This window comes from Diplotaxodon limnothrissa, linkage group LG23 (genome assembly GCF_057381915.1).
Source record: "Diplotaxodon limnothrissa isolate DT_005_m linkage group LG23, D_limnothrissa_male_GT1.1, whole genome shotgun sequence".
Lineage (NCBI taxonomy): Eukaryota > Metazoa > Chordata > Actinopteri > Cichliformes > Cichlidae > Diplotaxodon > Diplotaxodon limnothrissa.
This window is the reverse complement of record NC_140617.1, coordinates 2380901-2397554: the sequence shown is the minus strand read 5'-3', so window position 1 is coordinate 2397554 and position 16654 is coordinate 2380901. Positions and strand designations below refer to the sequence as shown.

The 16654-nt window shown below is 41.6% G+C and overlaps 2 protein-coding genes across 4 annotated transcripts; both read right to left on the bottom strand.

Moving 5' to 3' along the window:
- Positions 1-1320: 1320 nt before the first annotated feature.
- On the bottom strand, positions 1321-6130 carry fpgt (fucose-1-phosphate guanylyltransferase). 2 transcript variants are annotated; one of them, XM_085348061.1, is made up of 4 exons: positions 6049-6130; positions 5635-5802; positions 3118-3210; positions 1321-2729 (listed from the first exon to the last, which is right to left on the bottom strand). In XM_085348061.1, the coding sequence occupies exons 1-4, from the start codon at positions 6128-6130 to the stop codon at positions 1321-1323; spliced, it is 1752 nt and encodes a 583-aa protein (XP_085204187.1). The 2 variants fall into 2 exon arrangements, with proteins under 2 accessions (XP_085204187.1, XP_085204186.1); XM_085348060.1 differs by lacking the exon at positions 6049-6130 and adding an exon at positions 5890-5965.
- A 1694-nt stretch (positions 6131-7824) lies between these two features.
- Positions 7825-16431, bottom strand: acot11b (acyl-CoA thioesterase 11b). 2 transcript variants are annotated; one of them, XM_085348059.1, is made up of 16 exons: positions 16230-16431; positions 15368-15566; positions 13931-14000; positions 13423-13483; positions 13227-13328; positions 12987-13122; positions 12754-12907; positions 11947-12066; positions 11665-11803; positions 11470-11525; positions 10392-10458; positions 10197-10280; positions 9808-9941; positions 8770-8901; positions 8477-8603; positions 7825-8327 (listed from the first exon to the last, which is right to left on the bottom strand). In XM_085348059.1, exons 2-16 carry the CDS (start codon positions 15555-15557, stop codon positions 8169-8171), a joined length of 1731 nt encoding a protein of 576 aa, XP_085204185.1. In that variant the 5' UTR covers positions 15558-15566; positions 16230-16431; the 3' UTR covers positions 7825-8168. The 2 variants fall into 2 exon arrangements, with proteins under 2 accessions (XP_085204185.1, XP_085204184.1); XM_085348058.1 differs by having other exon boundaries at positions 16234-16431.
- Between the last annotated feature and the right edge of the window lie 223 nt (positions 16432-16654).

The following is a 16654-nucleotide window of genomic DNA, read 5'->3' as shown; positions in this document are numbered from 1 at the left end:
TTTACTGTGGACCAGAAAAACGGAGAAAACCAGCGTCAAAGGTGTGCGCATTTTTTTGACGTCACACTGTGCGTCAGGTTATTGTTTCGGTGAAATGAATTTCTACAATGGCGGACTTACACAAAATACCATTACTGTTACTCTCTGCAGTGTTTAAATGCTTACATATACACACAGTTACTGCCCCTCCACACATAGGATTCAGTTCTGCTTCTATGCGCCATCTTTGTTTACTATTTCCCACCGAGGCTTCTAGACTTCTGATTGGCCAACATTTCTACACGGTTAGGAATATAGCGCCACCTGCTGCTTTGGCATGTTCATAGCAGCGTTTTCCTTCATTTCTGCGTTTACGTGTGGACAGGATTATTTTTTAAAACGAAAACGGAAAATCTCCGTTTTCAAAAATACCCGTGTACGTGTGGACCTAGCCATGGTGAAGACAACCTGCTGAAGTTCAAACTGAGCATCAAAATGGGGAAGAAAGGTGATTTAAGTACTGGAAGGTGGCATGGTTGTTGGTGCCAGTCAAGCAGGTCTGAGTATTTCAGAAACAGCTGATTAGCTGGGATTTTCCCACACAACCATCTCTGTGATTAACAGAGAATGGTCTGAATGAGAAACAGTAAGCTGCAGTTCTCTGGGTGAAAATGCCTCTTTGATGCCAGAGGTCAAAAGAGAATAATCAGACACCTTTGAACTGAGAGAAAAGCAACAGCACTCTTTCAAGGTTTGTTTTTGTCCTTTATTTCACATTTGTCTCATTTTAATCAAGTTTTACAGAAGGCTGAAGTTCGCCTTTGGTTTTACTGTCCTGATCGTGTCCTTCTAACCCTTTTCCTCATAAAGACAACCCTCCCTGTACCTCTAATGAACAGTTTTGACACCTGGTTATATATCAATAAAGATGTGGTTTGATGACCATTAGAAGACATTCTGTCTTTTTCCCAAGGGTAGATGCATGGGTAGAGATGACCTTCATGAACTTCTGATGCAAACACAGTTATTTTGTTCTATAGGCCTGAAATATGACAGAAATTGTTCAGTTCAGAAAAGAGCTTCAAGGATCGTTCCTGGTAGGCTCGCAAGGGGTAAAAGTTCAGGTGATATTGGTATTGTCCAGAGGGGGGAAGGAAAAAAAAGTAAAGTTTTACCAAATTAAATTGGATGGACCCCTCCCCATGTTTATAAAAAGCTTGTATTGCAGATTGTTTAAACAAACAACAAAAACAAAACAATTAACCATTGAATCATCACCCAAACTCATACAGACATAATTAAACTTTACATATGAACTAAATATGCATAAACATCGTCATTTTAGCTGCTCAATCTCCCCTTTATGATGTCCTTATATAGTCCCTTCCTGAGCTCCAACATCTCCTCCAGGTTCTTAGATTGTAAACACTCCTGCATCGACATTAGCTTTGTGTCTTTGGGTAGGGGGCTTGTAGAAGCACTCTGGATGGCCTGCAGCATGTTGAGAGATGTTAAGAAAGAGCTTTGCTGGTCAGAGCAAACTGGAAACAAACACGCGTTCCACAAATTACAGTTGGATGCATCACCAGAGAACCTCAGGACTTCCTTCTCCATCCCCCACATGGACAGACACTTTTCCAGGGTGAACCCAAAAAACTTTAGCTCTTCCATATATGCAGGAGTGCCCACAGTGTACTTGAGATTGTCATTAATCCCAAAGAAGACAGTAACAAAGCTGGTTTGGTTGTGGTGGTTCACACAAAGGGAGTGCATGAAGGCTTCATCGGGCACTGACAGGCCTGGACTGACCCAGCAGCTGCTGATGATGGAGCCTTTACCCACAGACACTCCTGCTCCCAGTCTGGAGTACTCCACCACTGATCCAGCACCCACAGAGCAACTCGCATTGAGGACACTGTACATAATGCAGCAGCCAGAGGAGCCCTCAGGGTTTTCATTCACGGGAACACTGAAGGCAGACGACAGGAGACCCAGCTCGTCCCTCAGAGCTGTGTGCTCAGTGAGGTGAAAGAGGTATTCTGAGGTGGTTCCAATGTGATAAAACTTGGAGTTGTTGAGAAGAATGACATTCAGAGGAGTCCCTTTCAGAAGGTGGAAGATCTTCTGGCGGATTTCCACCAGACTGCTCTCCTCTTTGGTGACATTAGCAGTGTTGTTGGTGTATTCTATTGTGGCCTTAGAGCCCAGTGCTTGAAGAAAGTCCCCGTATGCATCTATCTCACAGCTCAATGGCCCCAACTCTGTCAGCACATTAAGAAGAGACTTTGCAGTATCAAAGTCCACATAATAGGTACTGTCTGTGTAGATAAACTCAGAATCAGTAAACAATCCACTCTGCTGCTTACACACAGCTCCACTTCCTCGCATCTTATCAATGCTTGGCTTGTGCAGGAAGTGCAGGCAGGAAGCATTCTCCATTTCTGAGTACGAAGATTTTTCTTGTGGATCCAACACAAAAACGCCGTGGGTGGTTCCTACTGAGAGCAGGGAGGGGTGGGCTAAAGCTGTAAAGCCAGGTTTATCAAACTTAACACTCTCCTCCTCTGCTATACTGTAGAGCTCTATGTCATCTGCACAGGTCACTAAAACACCAGGCTTCATTTGTGATGGGAAATCCACATACATGGCTAGTTTGAGCTCCAGCATCTGAAAGATGGGGTCACCCAAAGGCACAGCCATGAAGATCTTTCCCAGAGCGCTGGCACTGGGCAAACGCTGACTGAACCCCCCTGGAAGAAGGAGGCGATTTAAAGGTGAGATTGAGAATTAATTAAATAAAGTATGTTGCATTTTATAAAATACGTGAGCATTACTGTAATTTACAGTGGAACAATCAGACCAAACACTTTCATTTGAAGGCCCTAACTTCAAACTCATATAATCATAAATATGGGTGGAAATGCATAACAGATATTTTATTAGGTGACTTGGTAATATTGCCATTCTGTGTTTTGGATTTTGTGTAGAAGTGAAATATGCTGACAGTTACTGCAGCTCATACTGGAGTAAACAAGTAGAACCATACTGAAAATGTAAAGTGAGAAGCCAAAAGAAGACAAAGAAGAAGAAGGAGGAGGAGATCATTTTTCACATTTAAGAATGAAAAATAAGAAATACCTGCATGAATCAGGATTACTCTCAGTCTGCCCAGAGACTTTCCATAAATGTCATTTAGTTGCTGCAGTGCGTGCAGAGTGGAGCCCCCATTCCCTTGAAAAGACAAGGAGTAATAATAACAACAATAATAATAATAACTAAAGCTGCAAGCAGTAATAAGAGGGCCCTTGTACCCTAGCGCACGTCCAAGCATCCTGAGCCATGCTGCGTTCAAGCTGAGTTAAAGCTCTGGGGCCCGTTCTTCGTACCTCGCTAAGTAGGTTAGCCGGATTAGATTGTTGACGATTTCGCGTGATCCTGGATCAGTCGGTTCCCCGAAGCTCATCCGGGACTTGCTGTCATAGCAACAGAGCCGTAAGCGTAAACCTGCTCGGGAGCAGGTTTACTTTATGTAAACAGGATTAGATCGCGGCCACGCAGGTATGTCCGCTTCATTTATACGAAAGCAACAGCGATATTCCACCACTGTTTCACCATAAATAAATATTATCAATGTAACTAAAGACAATGCAGCACCTGATCCATTTATTGATTTCACACAGGTCATTTCCTAAAAAAGGGAAATGTACTATTAACATTCTATTACATGTATGTGATTATTACAGATTTAATTCATATTTCAGAGTAGCAATTGTAAATTACTTCGTGTAATCAAGATGAGAGACCACGGCTATAAAAGCGAAGGTGGATTTGGGAAGCCTGTCGCAGCCATGTCCTGTCCGTATACGCGAGCCACCCATTGCGGAAGGTGCAAGATTGATAAGGAGAGTTTTCAGAATTCAGCGTATATTGCGGGACAGACAGGATCCTTTAGCTCAGCGCGACAGTGTGCTCATAGAGAGATATCGATTTTCCCGTGAGGGTATTATTCACTTAACCAACTTGTTGACGAGGGGGTGCAGGACCACCACCTGTCTTTTTTTCCTCTGCCCTTTTCTTGGTTGCTGTTATAAACAAACAGATTATTCCAGGGTCTCTTTCCAAGAGACTAAAAGCAATATAAGTGATAAATATTACCATTCTGTAGGATATTCTTATATTTCACTTTTACCTGTTCCCATGTTCTAGTGGGTCCTGTCGTGGCTCTAATGTGAAAGAGGATAAAATATAACATATTATAATATAATGTAATGTAATATAATATTGGATAATATAGTGTAATATAATAAATCTACCCTACCGCCTACTGGTGTTGGCCAGAGGGGCCGATGGCGCAATATGGCAGCCTGGCTTCTGTCAGTCTGTCCCAGGGCAGCTGTGGCTACAACCGTAGCTGCCTCCACCAGTGTGTGAATGTGAGAGTGAATGAATAGTGGCATTGTAAAGCGCTTTGGGTGCCTTGAAAAGCGCTATATAAATCCAATATATTATTATTATTATTATTAAATTACTTACGAGTTTGATTTGTCAGCAACTTTCTGCCAGCCCTCGCTCCTTGCTTTTGCAGCCTTTGCAGTGTTCCCTTGCGTTCTGATTAAACTCTGAAACTCCTGAAATCCCTCACTCAGGAGTTCTTGCTCTGCTGCCGAAAAATACCGAGCCGAGCGCACTCCTTCGACATTTTCGCCGACCAATCAGAGGGTTGCCGATCAATGTTTCTACTATCGATGCGTAGCCCCTTTTACTACACCCAGTGATGTCACATTACTGCGTCCAGCTGTAGTAATCGTCAACAGCAGGTGTGTTCGGGGAACCGGATTAGCGAGCTCACGGTTAGCGCGATGATTTGATCTTGGATGTGTCATTTGATCTTGGATGTAGTAAGCGACGTACGAAGAACGGGCCCCAGGTCTGCCGTGACTGAGCAGTGTCACATGGTCATGTGGATGCTAACTAGGTGTTGTGTCATTTAGCTTCTGAACGCTTATGCCCACTAGGTCGTGATGTAGATCAGCGGTCCCCAATCCCTGGTCCATGGACTGGTACCGGTCCGTGAGTCGTTTGGCACCGGGCCGCGAGAGTTGAGGCTCGGGTGCGAAATTTATGGTTTTCAGGGTTTTTATCATTATTTTGTGTGTTATGAATAAATCTTTTTTTTTGCACTGGTTTTATTTTGTTGCATTTATCAGCACCTTAAAGGCTGGTCCGTGAAAATATTGTAGGACATAAACTGGTCCGTGGCACAAAAATGGTTGGGGACTGCTGATGTAGAATACCCACTAACTATATGTCACGCTAACATCATGCGCTGAGCAACCAATTAAAATTTCTGGTACATGGGATGATGATTGTCACCTACTGCTGATTTCCAGGTGCCACTGGGAGGCCCCATAAGTGTGACCCAGTATTGGCACATATTTGTCTCCAGACTGCCCTGCACCGAGTTAACAATCCAAGATGGCGGCAGTGAACGTAAACAGTTGTAAAACTGTAAAATGTTTAATCTGTACAGTCACTGATGTGTATATGTGACATGCTATTTATAAGGCTCTATCCATGCAGTAAAAAAGGTGATGCATTTCGCTAACTACTACTACTGATACTGATGATGATGATGATAAGGTAGTACTAGCTCACCTATTTTCGGTCCAGGAGGATCTGAGAAGACTTTGTAGTGAACTCCAACAGGAAGCTCTTTTCTGTCAACTTTCTCGCTGATTTGCAGCTCATACGCTTTTCTCTGACTCCCGTCCACAGCAGTCACAACCACTACATCCCAAAACTCACCAGGCTGCACCTCTCGACCTTCAGGTAAACAGGAAAAAAACATTCATAACTACTTTGACTAAACTTCAAGGCACATTGAGTCAGATCATTGACATTTAATCTCACCACGCAGAGAGTTAAACTTTCTGAGTTTTTTTCTTGTAGCAGTTTGAAGCCTCCTTGTACAGTCGTGGCTCATACTTTCGTTTCTGATACAAATTAAATATAGAAACTAGAATGAAGTATTTCTCATATATATTCCACCACGGAATGACAGTCTCTTACTTCCGGGTTTGGTCACATGGCTCGTTGCGCTATCCAATGGGAGGAGGAAGTCGGAGCCCTCGAGTAAGTACAGTAAATCCATTCAACGAGCGTGTGTTTTAGTTCATTGTTGTCATCATTACGCCTGTCTTTACTAGATGCTGTGAATATGTCGTACTCGAGTGCCGCGTATGTGTATAGGCACTGCTAATGCTAGCGTGAACAGATACGTCTTGTTAGCTTGGAAGTTGTAGTGGTTTATGCTAATTCTCGCCCCAACTGTTTACACTTGGTTATAAGAGCTGGAGCGGGAGAGTTACTTACTTTCTTTTTACCTTTCACTGTCAGACTCAACGCAGGAACACACCGGTTACATTAAGTTGTTTTCAGTTGTTTCTACTCACTCAAAATCACAACAGTACCAGGATCGATACTAAGCACCTATTTCTGGCCTGAGTGATAGCCTGCTGCCCTGAACACTGACCCTACAAGCTGCATTCCTGCTGAGTTGCTTTAACATTAAACAAATGGAGTCCTGTATCTCCAAGATAACATAAGTGTAAATTTAGACTGGTTGGCAAAAAAGGCCTTGGCATTAGGCTAAAGGAAAACTAAAGGACCGATTATCATGGTCTCTTAAAAGATAAACAAAGATTACTGCTACATATTACTCTACAAAATTATAGATTAATTAATAGCAAAAATAATTATAATAAAAAGGAACATATACTATGGATATATCTGTATGTATAATCGTAACAGCAACTCCTCAGTGATCTGAGGAGATGCTTTGGTTGAATACTGTGCACTCAGGAAACTTCACATCCTTCATCCAGAAACGCTGACATGAGATCCAACATGTTGTTACGCCAGTCTGTAGGAGAAGAGATTCATCCAGAGGATCCATGCTTGCTCCAAGTGATGTGTGAGGAGCTGATGGAGGCATAAAGGCTCCGGATACAGGTTAGAGCTATGCTGCATTTCTACTGTTACACAGCAACAATGCTGGTATCTCCCCAATCTGAAACAAGGACATCAAATGTCAAGTTTCAGTGCCCTGCAGAGCAGATAGTTTTGAGCTGTAATAAGATAATAATCCAGGAATCTTTGCATCATTTGTTTTACTGAAATTCAGTCTTGTTTGAGTCTGTTACAGTTCAAATTTGCTGAAATTCTACAGTTCAGACTACACCCTTTTATATGCAGATTGTCTTTTTTTTATCCTTGTGTTCAACCCTTTATTTAGCATGAGCATAACTGAATGATTGTGCCTCAAGCAAAATACCTGGAAAACAGCATAACCGACTCCTGCCAGATCAGATTGTTCACAGACGCCTTTTTATTCTACTTTGCTGGCCTCGTGCAGCTGTTACAACACTAGAAGCTTACAGTGGAATACTGTGAGTTATTGTTTCCTCTGATTTTCTTTCTGTTCATTTAAGAATGGTCAAGAATCCAGTGGGAAGTGAGCAACAATAAAATAGTTCAAATAAGCACAATTTTAAGTTTATTGTTTCAGTTCAATCATGATTTAAGATTTTTGACCATCAAGCGTCCACATATGATACAATCAGTTCAATTACATTTGTGCAAAACTATACATTGTGGACTAGAAAAAATATACAGCATCATTACACATGAAATGTACATATTAGCTGCATCAATCGAATGCAGCTAATATGTTTAATCAACAGTTCAGACTTTATTCGAGGTGATACAAAATACACAAAGAAAACTGAACATTTCAATTTTTCTTTTTTTCGTAACAACTGGCAGTGCCAATAAAAACATGGCTGTCTAAAGATAAACAATGAGATTCTGTTAAATATTTAAAACTACGTACCAAAAACAGATCCATTAATCTATAAATTAATATTGCACAGAAGGTTTAGGCTCTAAGAGGATTCAAATCCAACATTGAAAATATAGTGTACCGTTACTGCACCATTATTACTGGTGCAAACAAGTAGAAGCTTCTACAAATCCAATGCCTTTTATAATCCCAGCGTTTCAAAGTTAACGTTGGACTTTACTGGCTTTTGTGAGCACCTTTACAAGAAATGGGACGAACAAAGAGGGCTGATCCTGTTCTTTCCTCCTGATTCTTCTTCTTGTCTCAGTAGACTGTGGTAATACTGGTGTCACAGCACAGAGGGCGGCAGAGCAGCCAAGCTATCCTTGTTGGCCAGCAGGAATTGGCTGCAGGCCGAAAAGGCGCTGTAAAAGCTTGAGGAGAGGCCCGCAATGTCTGTGGAAATGTAGGGGAGGACACCTGGTGTGGCCTGGTTGTAGTAGGTGATCTGAAACACAGCAATCACAGCGTGTGACTGATAATTAACCCTTTCCATTTTTTGCTTTAGTTTTGGAGCGGTGACTTGTTTAAAGCTACAGCATAAAAATGCAGCCCAGCAACTACAGGCTGTGTTTGTGCCCCTCTCATTTGGCTAACCTTGGTAACAGAACTGGACTCTTCCCAGATTGTGAAGCCAGCACAGAGCACCTCTCCCCTCGTGTACTCTTCCGTGGGCGGGTGAGTGGGCAAAGTGACTGAACGTAGAGCGATCAGATACGGATCTCTGAGATGGACAAAGGCAGAGAGCGTCATGAGAACTTATGAAAATGCAAACATGAAGCAGGGAGTGGGATTTCCTCACCTGGATGATTGAGCATCAAGACATTTTAACCCACACAGAGTTTTGTGCGAAATTATCACGTGACGCAAGCAAGGTCATATCAACGCACCTGAAATCACAGGGCTTCCGTCTAGATGCCAGCAAGATGAAGTCCTTCCCCTTTCCCCCTTTAGTGACAGAGGGTGTAGCTACGCGATAGATGGTGTCCTCCTCATCTGCCTGGTTGATCACCTCACACTCTCTGCAGTTGAAACCCAGTGATGTGGATGTTTAGAGCTTTTAGATTATTGAGCATTATGTCACATTAAACAATCCGGTTATGTCACTGAGTTTATTTTGAATATCCAGTGAATATAAGTGGGTTCGTTTTCATTCTACTGCAATAAAGAGCTGCATGTGTTTTTGCCCCATAATGGAACGACATTGAGAGATTACATGTAAACGTAACAGTCTGTCAGCCACGTTGTTTACTGTATTTGTTTAAAAGATGCATTAGCAATGCATTAAACAGTCTGTCCAATAAACTACGATTATCTTCCATACAGCCACACTGCCTATGTGCTGGAAATATATGGGAATAATACTGTATCTAACATTACCCTCCTGGTCAGGGGGATTTCCAAGATTTATTTAAATAGCGTGGCAGAGGTGGCAACAGAGTACCTGTCAGCGGAGGATGTGAAATCAGAAAATTCTGTCAGAAATAAATATCAAACCAAACCTGCTGGAAACTAGTTAAATTTGGTGATTTATAATAATTTCCACTTTGCACAGACCTCCTGTCTCCAGAAACACTCATTACAAGATGTGGCTGTCCCAAAAACCATATCAGCCTTGAGTGGTCCAATCACACAAAATGTGTTTTTCTGTCAAGTGGTAGAAGTAAAGAAAAATGTTTCACACATCCTTTGGCTTCAGTTCATTTTTGTGAAATAAATTACTTGGGGAATTGTCAGTGGACTATACCATTATGAGTTATGGGGGGGGGGGTCGTTTCTCAGAACATTTATTGTTCTGAGCACAAGCTTTCAGTACCTCATTGTGGTATCTAACACTCTATAGTTAAACTGACAGTAACTTTTCTCCTCAGTAAAAGGATCTGAACTCAGATGATGCTGCTAAATACCAAATGTGTCTAAGTACTGACTCATAATGCCGGTCCCACTCCATTCTCCTCCTCAGGTCTGACAGTAGATGGAACGACTGCTCTGCCGAGACTCTGACGTTCATCTCCACCTTGAAACACAGCATTTGGTTTTCCTCCAGTGTGTACAATCTGACCTATGAATTAAAGACATCCACAAAGAGGAGGCAGGTTCAGTGTCTATAAATAGGATTAATTTCTGGTACCTAACTGGTGATTATACATGCTCCTGGAATGACTTATGCTAACATAGTTTTCTTGACCTATTCTGCAATATTAAAGAATCTACATAAAACACTATGACCCATATTTTGAGCACCTCACTATAACTGTGCAAAATGCTGGAAAATCCAATGAGCTATACCCTGAACAGATATGCAAACATTTGTGACCTTATTTTTCTCCGAAGCCAACACCCAGTTGTTCCTGTTGTCCATTAATTTCAGCGCTGAGACATTGTTGTAGCTCAGGTACATCTGAAAATATAAAGCGTTACTTTGTATACAGTAGCATTATCCAGCTCTGAGTGTCTCTGTTAACAAAACAAAAATTAAATTAGATAAAAATTTAAAAAACCAAACAAACACCTGGTTACTTGGATCCCAGGGAACAGACAAGGGCACTTCAGTTTGCTTGCAGGAGATGATATATTTCCTGTAAACATGAAGTACAGCAATGATGTTCTGTAGCTCAGGGCACTACAGAAAGACCAAAAACACAAGCACTTTTACTCAAGCAATGACCCAACACATCATGTTATCAAACAGAGGAATAAAGATTGCACTGTTTGGAGTTGAACAATGAACTCATTATGCCTGCTCGAGTCTGCGGTAAAGTCTGCTCAGCCGTGATGCATTGGTCTGCCAAGTCATTAGCGCCTGCAAACTCTTGTAAACAATGGATTCGGTCATATGACCAAAAAGTAAATCCAGTGATGAGACCGTTTCAGTTCCACTGCTTTATAATGCATCATGATTAACAACATGTTTGCATACAAACACGATTTAAAAGGTTCAAAATGTAATTTAACTAATTTACTAAGGGAATAGATTCATTGTGACTCTTTTAGAAATATTGGTTATTTATTTATTGCAAAGCATTAAATAGCCTAACCTGTACGCTGTCAACAAAACAATCTGCAATAAACAACAATCGTTACTCTGACACATAAACAGAAAACAACCCTAATTGTTTTAAAAGGGAGCTGTTCTACTCTACTGTAGAAGGGTAGCTTTGCATTGTACAAAAATCATTCGTAGTTATTCTGTGCTGGGCCTTTGTGCAGCCACCTCAGTTGAAAACAAGCCATTTTAGCTCACTTCCTGCTAAGCCAACATGCATCTGATTCGTTGGCCCTCAAAAACTGAAGGTTTCGATCCAATGTGCAGAGCTGTGGACTGGAATGATGATTCTGGAGATATCTACTCTCAGAGACATCAAACGGAGCTCAGAGTAAACCTGCCTTCCTTTGCTGACAAAAACTGAAAATATGTGAGTCTTTAAAGTACTCTAAAGCCTGAGATTTTGGCTCATTGAAATTATCTGCACGTACACCGGCCTCATTTTGGCCTTTTTCAAAATGTGAGGAACCATAACTTTACCAACGTAAATATGACAGAAAATAAGATGACACAAAAATAGCTCCTCCTGATAGAAGATATTTACCTATCAAGGCGAATCTTCTTTCTGGCAATAGCTTCTTGAAAGCGTCTTTTTCCATCCTGTAAAACAAGAGATGATCTAAGACTGAAATTCTTAATATGTATACTGTGTACACTATGTTAAAAAAAGTTTATTTTCAGTTCACCCTTCATCTAAGGGCCTCTAAAAATATAGAAATAAGTCACTCGGATAACTTACCACAGGCTCAGGTCGTATCCGTGGCAGCGTGCATGGTTTCCTGTCACTGTCCAGCACCTCAAAGGTCATAAAGGCACTATTTATGTGGCGCAGAGGTTCTCCACCCTGGTAGGCCTCAGCACAAACTCCCACCTCCATGCTAGTGTGCGCAGGAATGTGGGTTAAAGAAAACATATGCATCCAGCAAACAGCGCTCCAAGTGTTATAATCACAAATTAGAAGGTTAAATATTTAATGAATTGTTTTATTTTCTGAAATATTTGTCATAATGTGTCGCTTCACCTGTGCTTGAAGGCATTGTTAACAATAGCTTTCAGTACCAGTCGGTCGCCGATGTGAGACGGGCCACGAAAATGGAACATGTCTATGGACCTCAGGGTTGGATGAGCGTTACACAGGCGACTGCATCGAAATATAAGGAAAAAGAAAAACAGTGTTTTGATTGGGTTTGTTTGGCCTCATTACAAATAAACAGTTTCTCTTTTGGAAACTCAATCTCCTTTTTTCCAGCAATTAGATGAGAATATCGATACGTGTGGTAGTGCCGCTAGCTTCCACCAAACACACATGACAATAATACACACTCACTGGCCACTTTGTTAGGTACACCTTCATTGTACCAGGTTGGATTGCCTTTTGCCCTGAGAGCTGCCTTCAAACTTTGTAGATTTTGGTCGATATTGACATGATAGCATCTGCACATCCATGATGCAAATCTACCCTTTCACCACATCCCAAAGGTGCTCTGTTGGATTGAGATCTGGTTACTGTGGATCCCACTTGAGTCCAGTGAACTCACTGTAATGCTCAGTGCCACATTATCCTGCTGAAAGCAGTAAGCAGAAGATGGGCACACAGCATCAACACTCAGAGTAAGTCGTTTAAAGGACGCTTTCATCAACCGTGGATTTTCATCCAGGGAACTAAAGCTCACGTGATATCTTGTTGTTTTTGGACCATTCTTACAGTAGGTGTTCTCAATAAAGTGGCCAATGAGCGTAGCTCTTATCCAACTCTTAGTAATCTAGCAAATGTTTTTGCTGTTTGAAAAAAATTACATGTATACAAATAGAAAAGCTTTGTGCATACCTTGCTGCAATTGTAGCCACATTTTCCATCCAGGCCATAATCTGGCCCCCAAAAGTGCTGACTTGGTGGTTGGCATGGGGCGGAAGCACCAGCTCTACACTCTCAACACGTGTCCGCTCAGCTGCCACAGCGTCCTGATACTCCTGGCATTCTCCTGATGAGTGCACAAAAACAAGGACGTTTAATGAATCTGTTTTTAAAGTGCCGTGTGCTATAAAGACTTATGTCTGTACCCAGCTGAGCTGTGCTGCTGCTCAGTAGGTCTGTGATAATCTCAGCGTGGATGAGCCTCATCCTCCTCCGCTCTGCTGCCAGGCTGTACTCCATCTGCTCCATTTGTGTGTGAGCAATCACCTGCTTCAGCTGTACCTGTGAGGACACAACAAAAAACTAATTTAAAAAAAAAAGCCAGAGATGTTAAATCAAATTTATTAAAATGCCCCTCTGCCCATATTTTGATCTGCGCTCTTTACCTTCCCAGCTTCTGTCCTTCTGGCAACAAAGGTGGCAAAGGCGTGGCAAACCTTCCACTGCCTGTCAGTGTAAAGGTCCTCGCAAGTCACTAAAATGCCCACCTGAGATGAAACAAATCACTAACGTCATTATATTCCTTCCCTAAAAAAATAAAAAGTTTAAATATCCCAAAAGCACAGAGTGCCACCCGCTAACCTCCATACTGGACGTAAAGGCTCTGTTGACCTTTGCGATGATATTAACAACCTTTCCTACCCTGGAGGAGACAGACACAGACGCCATTCTTTACTATCAACAAGGAGAAGTATTTGTACTGCACATACTCTGAAACCTTTATGCTATGAGACATAATTTTCAGTCAACAGCAAGGCATGTTTGGCCATGACACTTGCTATCTGCAATTGGAAAGAAATGTTTACTATATTTTCATGAGTCACCTCTTATTTTTTTAACGATTAAAAAAAATTAAATTAAGATTTATGGAGAATATCATAACTAATGATTTGTAACCATAAAACTGTCTTTCTTGTTTAGTAGCATTTGTCCTTCAAACTTTACTAAAAGTTGAGTTCAAGTTGACACTTTATCCCAAAATGACCCTTTTTTCTCTCCTCTCCTGGCACTGCATGCAACGTGTTGTCTCTGCAGTCATTACTCAGTTTGAATTAAACCTTGGCAGTCAGTACTAAGATTAATACCTTACCCTATGGTGTGTTCAAAATGAATGTCATCCACCGATGCAGTGATACAGGAGCAACCTGCATGTCTCTCAGCTGGAAGATCAGAGATTACACAAAAAACTTAAGCAGTGCAGCAGAAAGCATATGTGCAAAATACTAAATTTTATAAGGAGAGTGGCTTATTGAGTGGCTCCACAGTGTAGTGGTTTACACATTTTCCTAACAAATAAAAGCTCCCTAGTTCAATCCTGGAAAGAGGTGCAGATCCCTTTGGGGTAGCGTCATACGGCATCCGGCATAAACACTTTGCCAGATCAAACATTTGGCACGACTGGAGATTGTTATTCGGGCTTTTATCTCATCACGTCTGGATTATTGTAATTAATTTGTCAATTTTTTTTAACAAAACTTCCTTGGAACATTTGCAGGCTGTTCAGAAAGCTGCTGCAAAGCGTCAAAGTCTTCTAAGTACTAACATGTCACACCATTTCTAATTTCAGAGTCCACTTTAACAATCTGGTTTTGACTGTAAAAGCTCTGCATGGACAAGCAGAGCTTTTACACCCATACATCACCAGCAGATCCCTGAGGTCACGTGATAAGGGCCTGCAGCACTAAGGGTGACAGAGCGTTTTGCAGCAGTGGCCCTCAGACTTCTATGTAAGAGCAGAATTCATGAGTCCCCGAGTTTCAATTTTTCGTGATACACTGAAACCTGTGAGTATTTTTGCAAATATCCCTGCTCCATAAAGTGAAGGTAATCAGCACTGTGATCGTGGCTCAAGAGTTAGGAGTTCACCTTGTAATCGGAAGGTTGCCGGTTCGAGCCCCGGCTTGGACAGTCTCGGTCGTTGTGTCCTTGGGCAAGACACTTCACCCGTTGCCTACTGGTGGTGGTCAGAGGGCCCGGTGGCGCCAGTGTCCGGCAGCCTCGCCTCTGTCAGTGCGCCCCAGGGTGGCTGTGGCTACACTGTAGCTTGCCATCACCAGTGTGTGAATGTGTGTGTGAATGGGTGGATGACTGGATATGTAAAGCGCTTTGGGGTCCTTAGGGACTAGTAAAGCGCTATATAAATACAGGCCATATGAGCATTCACGTAACATGACTGAAGATTATAGTGGGTATGACAGCGATTACAAAACAAACAGCATCAAACACGTTTAAAAAATTCAATGATCAGACTCTAACTCATGCCCATTACTTCCACCTACAATATTTCAGTTGAAATGATGGTGGATGGTTAATGGTTAATGGTCTGTATTCAAGGTTGCAGTTGCATTCAAATGTTTGAGTTAATGAGCGACTTGCCAGAAGCAGAGTTACAGAAAGCTCATAAGAATTTTAATGCAATCATTTAGCCTTTATTTGCAGCTTTAATCTGCATTTGGAATGAGGCGCATCGGAGAAGAGAATCTCCGATTAAACTGTACATGTGAGAGTTTTCCTGATCCTTTCCTACCAGATAAACAGGCTGTGGAGTCCATCCACTTCAGCAGCTGTCCAACACTCAGCTCCCCACAGTGATTGGCATGACAGGGCAGCACGATCTGACTCATCTGCACTTCAGTGGGGTTTCTGTACACTTCCCCACTCTCCTGGATGAGCAGGGGGTCCGGCATGGTGTCTGAATCTTTATTTTCTGAAGTCATATCTCACAACTCCACATAAAGGAAATACAGAAAAAGAAGTTACAGCAGAACATTTGGTGTCGGACGTAATGGATTTGATTCAAGTCAGAACAAATGCGATATTCTATAAACATTTGTGAAATCAACAAGCCCAGAACCAAACCTGAAAACTGCAGGTTGATTTCGTCCAGCACTGCAGCATAAGACTGTAAGCTTTAAATAATCTGCAGCTAGGTTTGTCCTCTGTGTTGCTCAACATTTTTTCACCCCTTACTCAGGGATCAGGAGCAGAAATGCATATTTATGAAATTAAAACTCTGCGGCATTTTAGGAAGTGTTCTTAAAACTATGCTAATTTACATGTAGTCTAAATGGAGCTTGTTACTCGTCTTTTTTTTAAAAGTCGCTATCACGCAAACTATTTCTGGGCATGCCACTACACTAAAGGGGGCATTCATGGAAAGTATTTGGTGGGACAGAAGTGTTTGCCCACAGCTACTGCTCCAGTGGGGTGAACATTTAGTCACCTGTCTCTCTTATAAGTTATCAATGTAACTTATATATTTGTAGAGAAGTAACACAACATTTGAAATGAGCGTCTCACTTAATTTAATATTTCAGCATTTAAATATGTTATCCTGTGACAGCTATCGCGCTAATGACGTTGTAAACAAACGACTGAAAATTGCTTACTCACTTGAAAACTTCCTGCTGAAGCTGACGTCGACAGAAAGTCCGTTTAGTGCCAAAGAGTGTCTTGTGCAAAACACAAAGTCAACAGAAAAAGTGCACAAAGCGACCCCAAAGCGGTGGCTCTTCTCATTTCACCCATTCCTGAATAACACGGCAACTGAATAAACACACACAACACAGGTTTAGTGAAAGGTTTCGCCACTGGAGGGAGAAAGAGGGAGAGAGACCGTCCCCCGTAGTGGGTTTAGTGTTTAAGGTGGAATTAGAGTGAATGTCTTTAAGTTGGGAGATTCAAATCGTTATTCAATAAAAACGTAATACATATCATTTTATAAGAAGCTGAAAAAAATAAAGAAAAAAATCCCGACTACTTGAGAATACTTTTTTTTAAAAAATCGAGCTTTATTCGATTCTATTTTATGGTT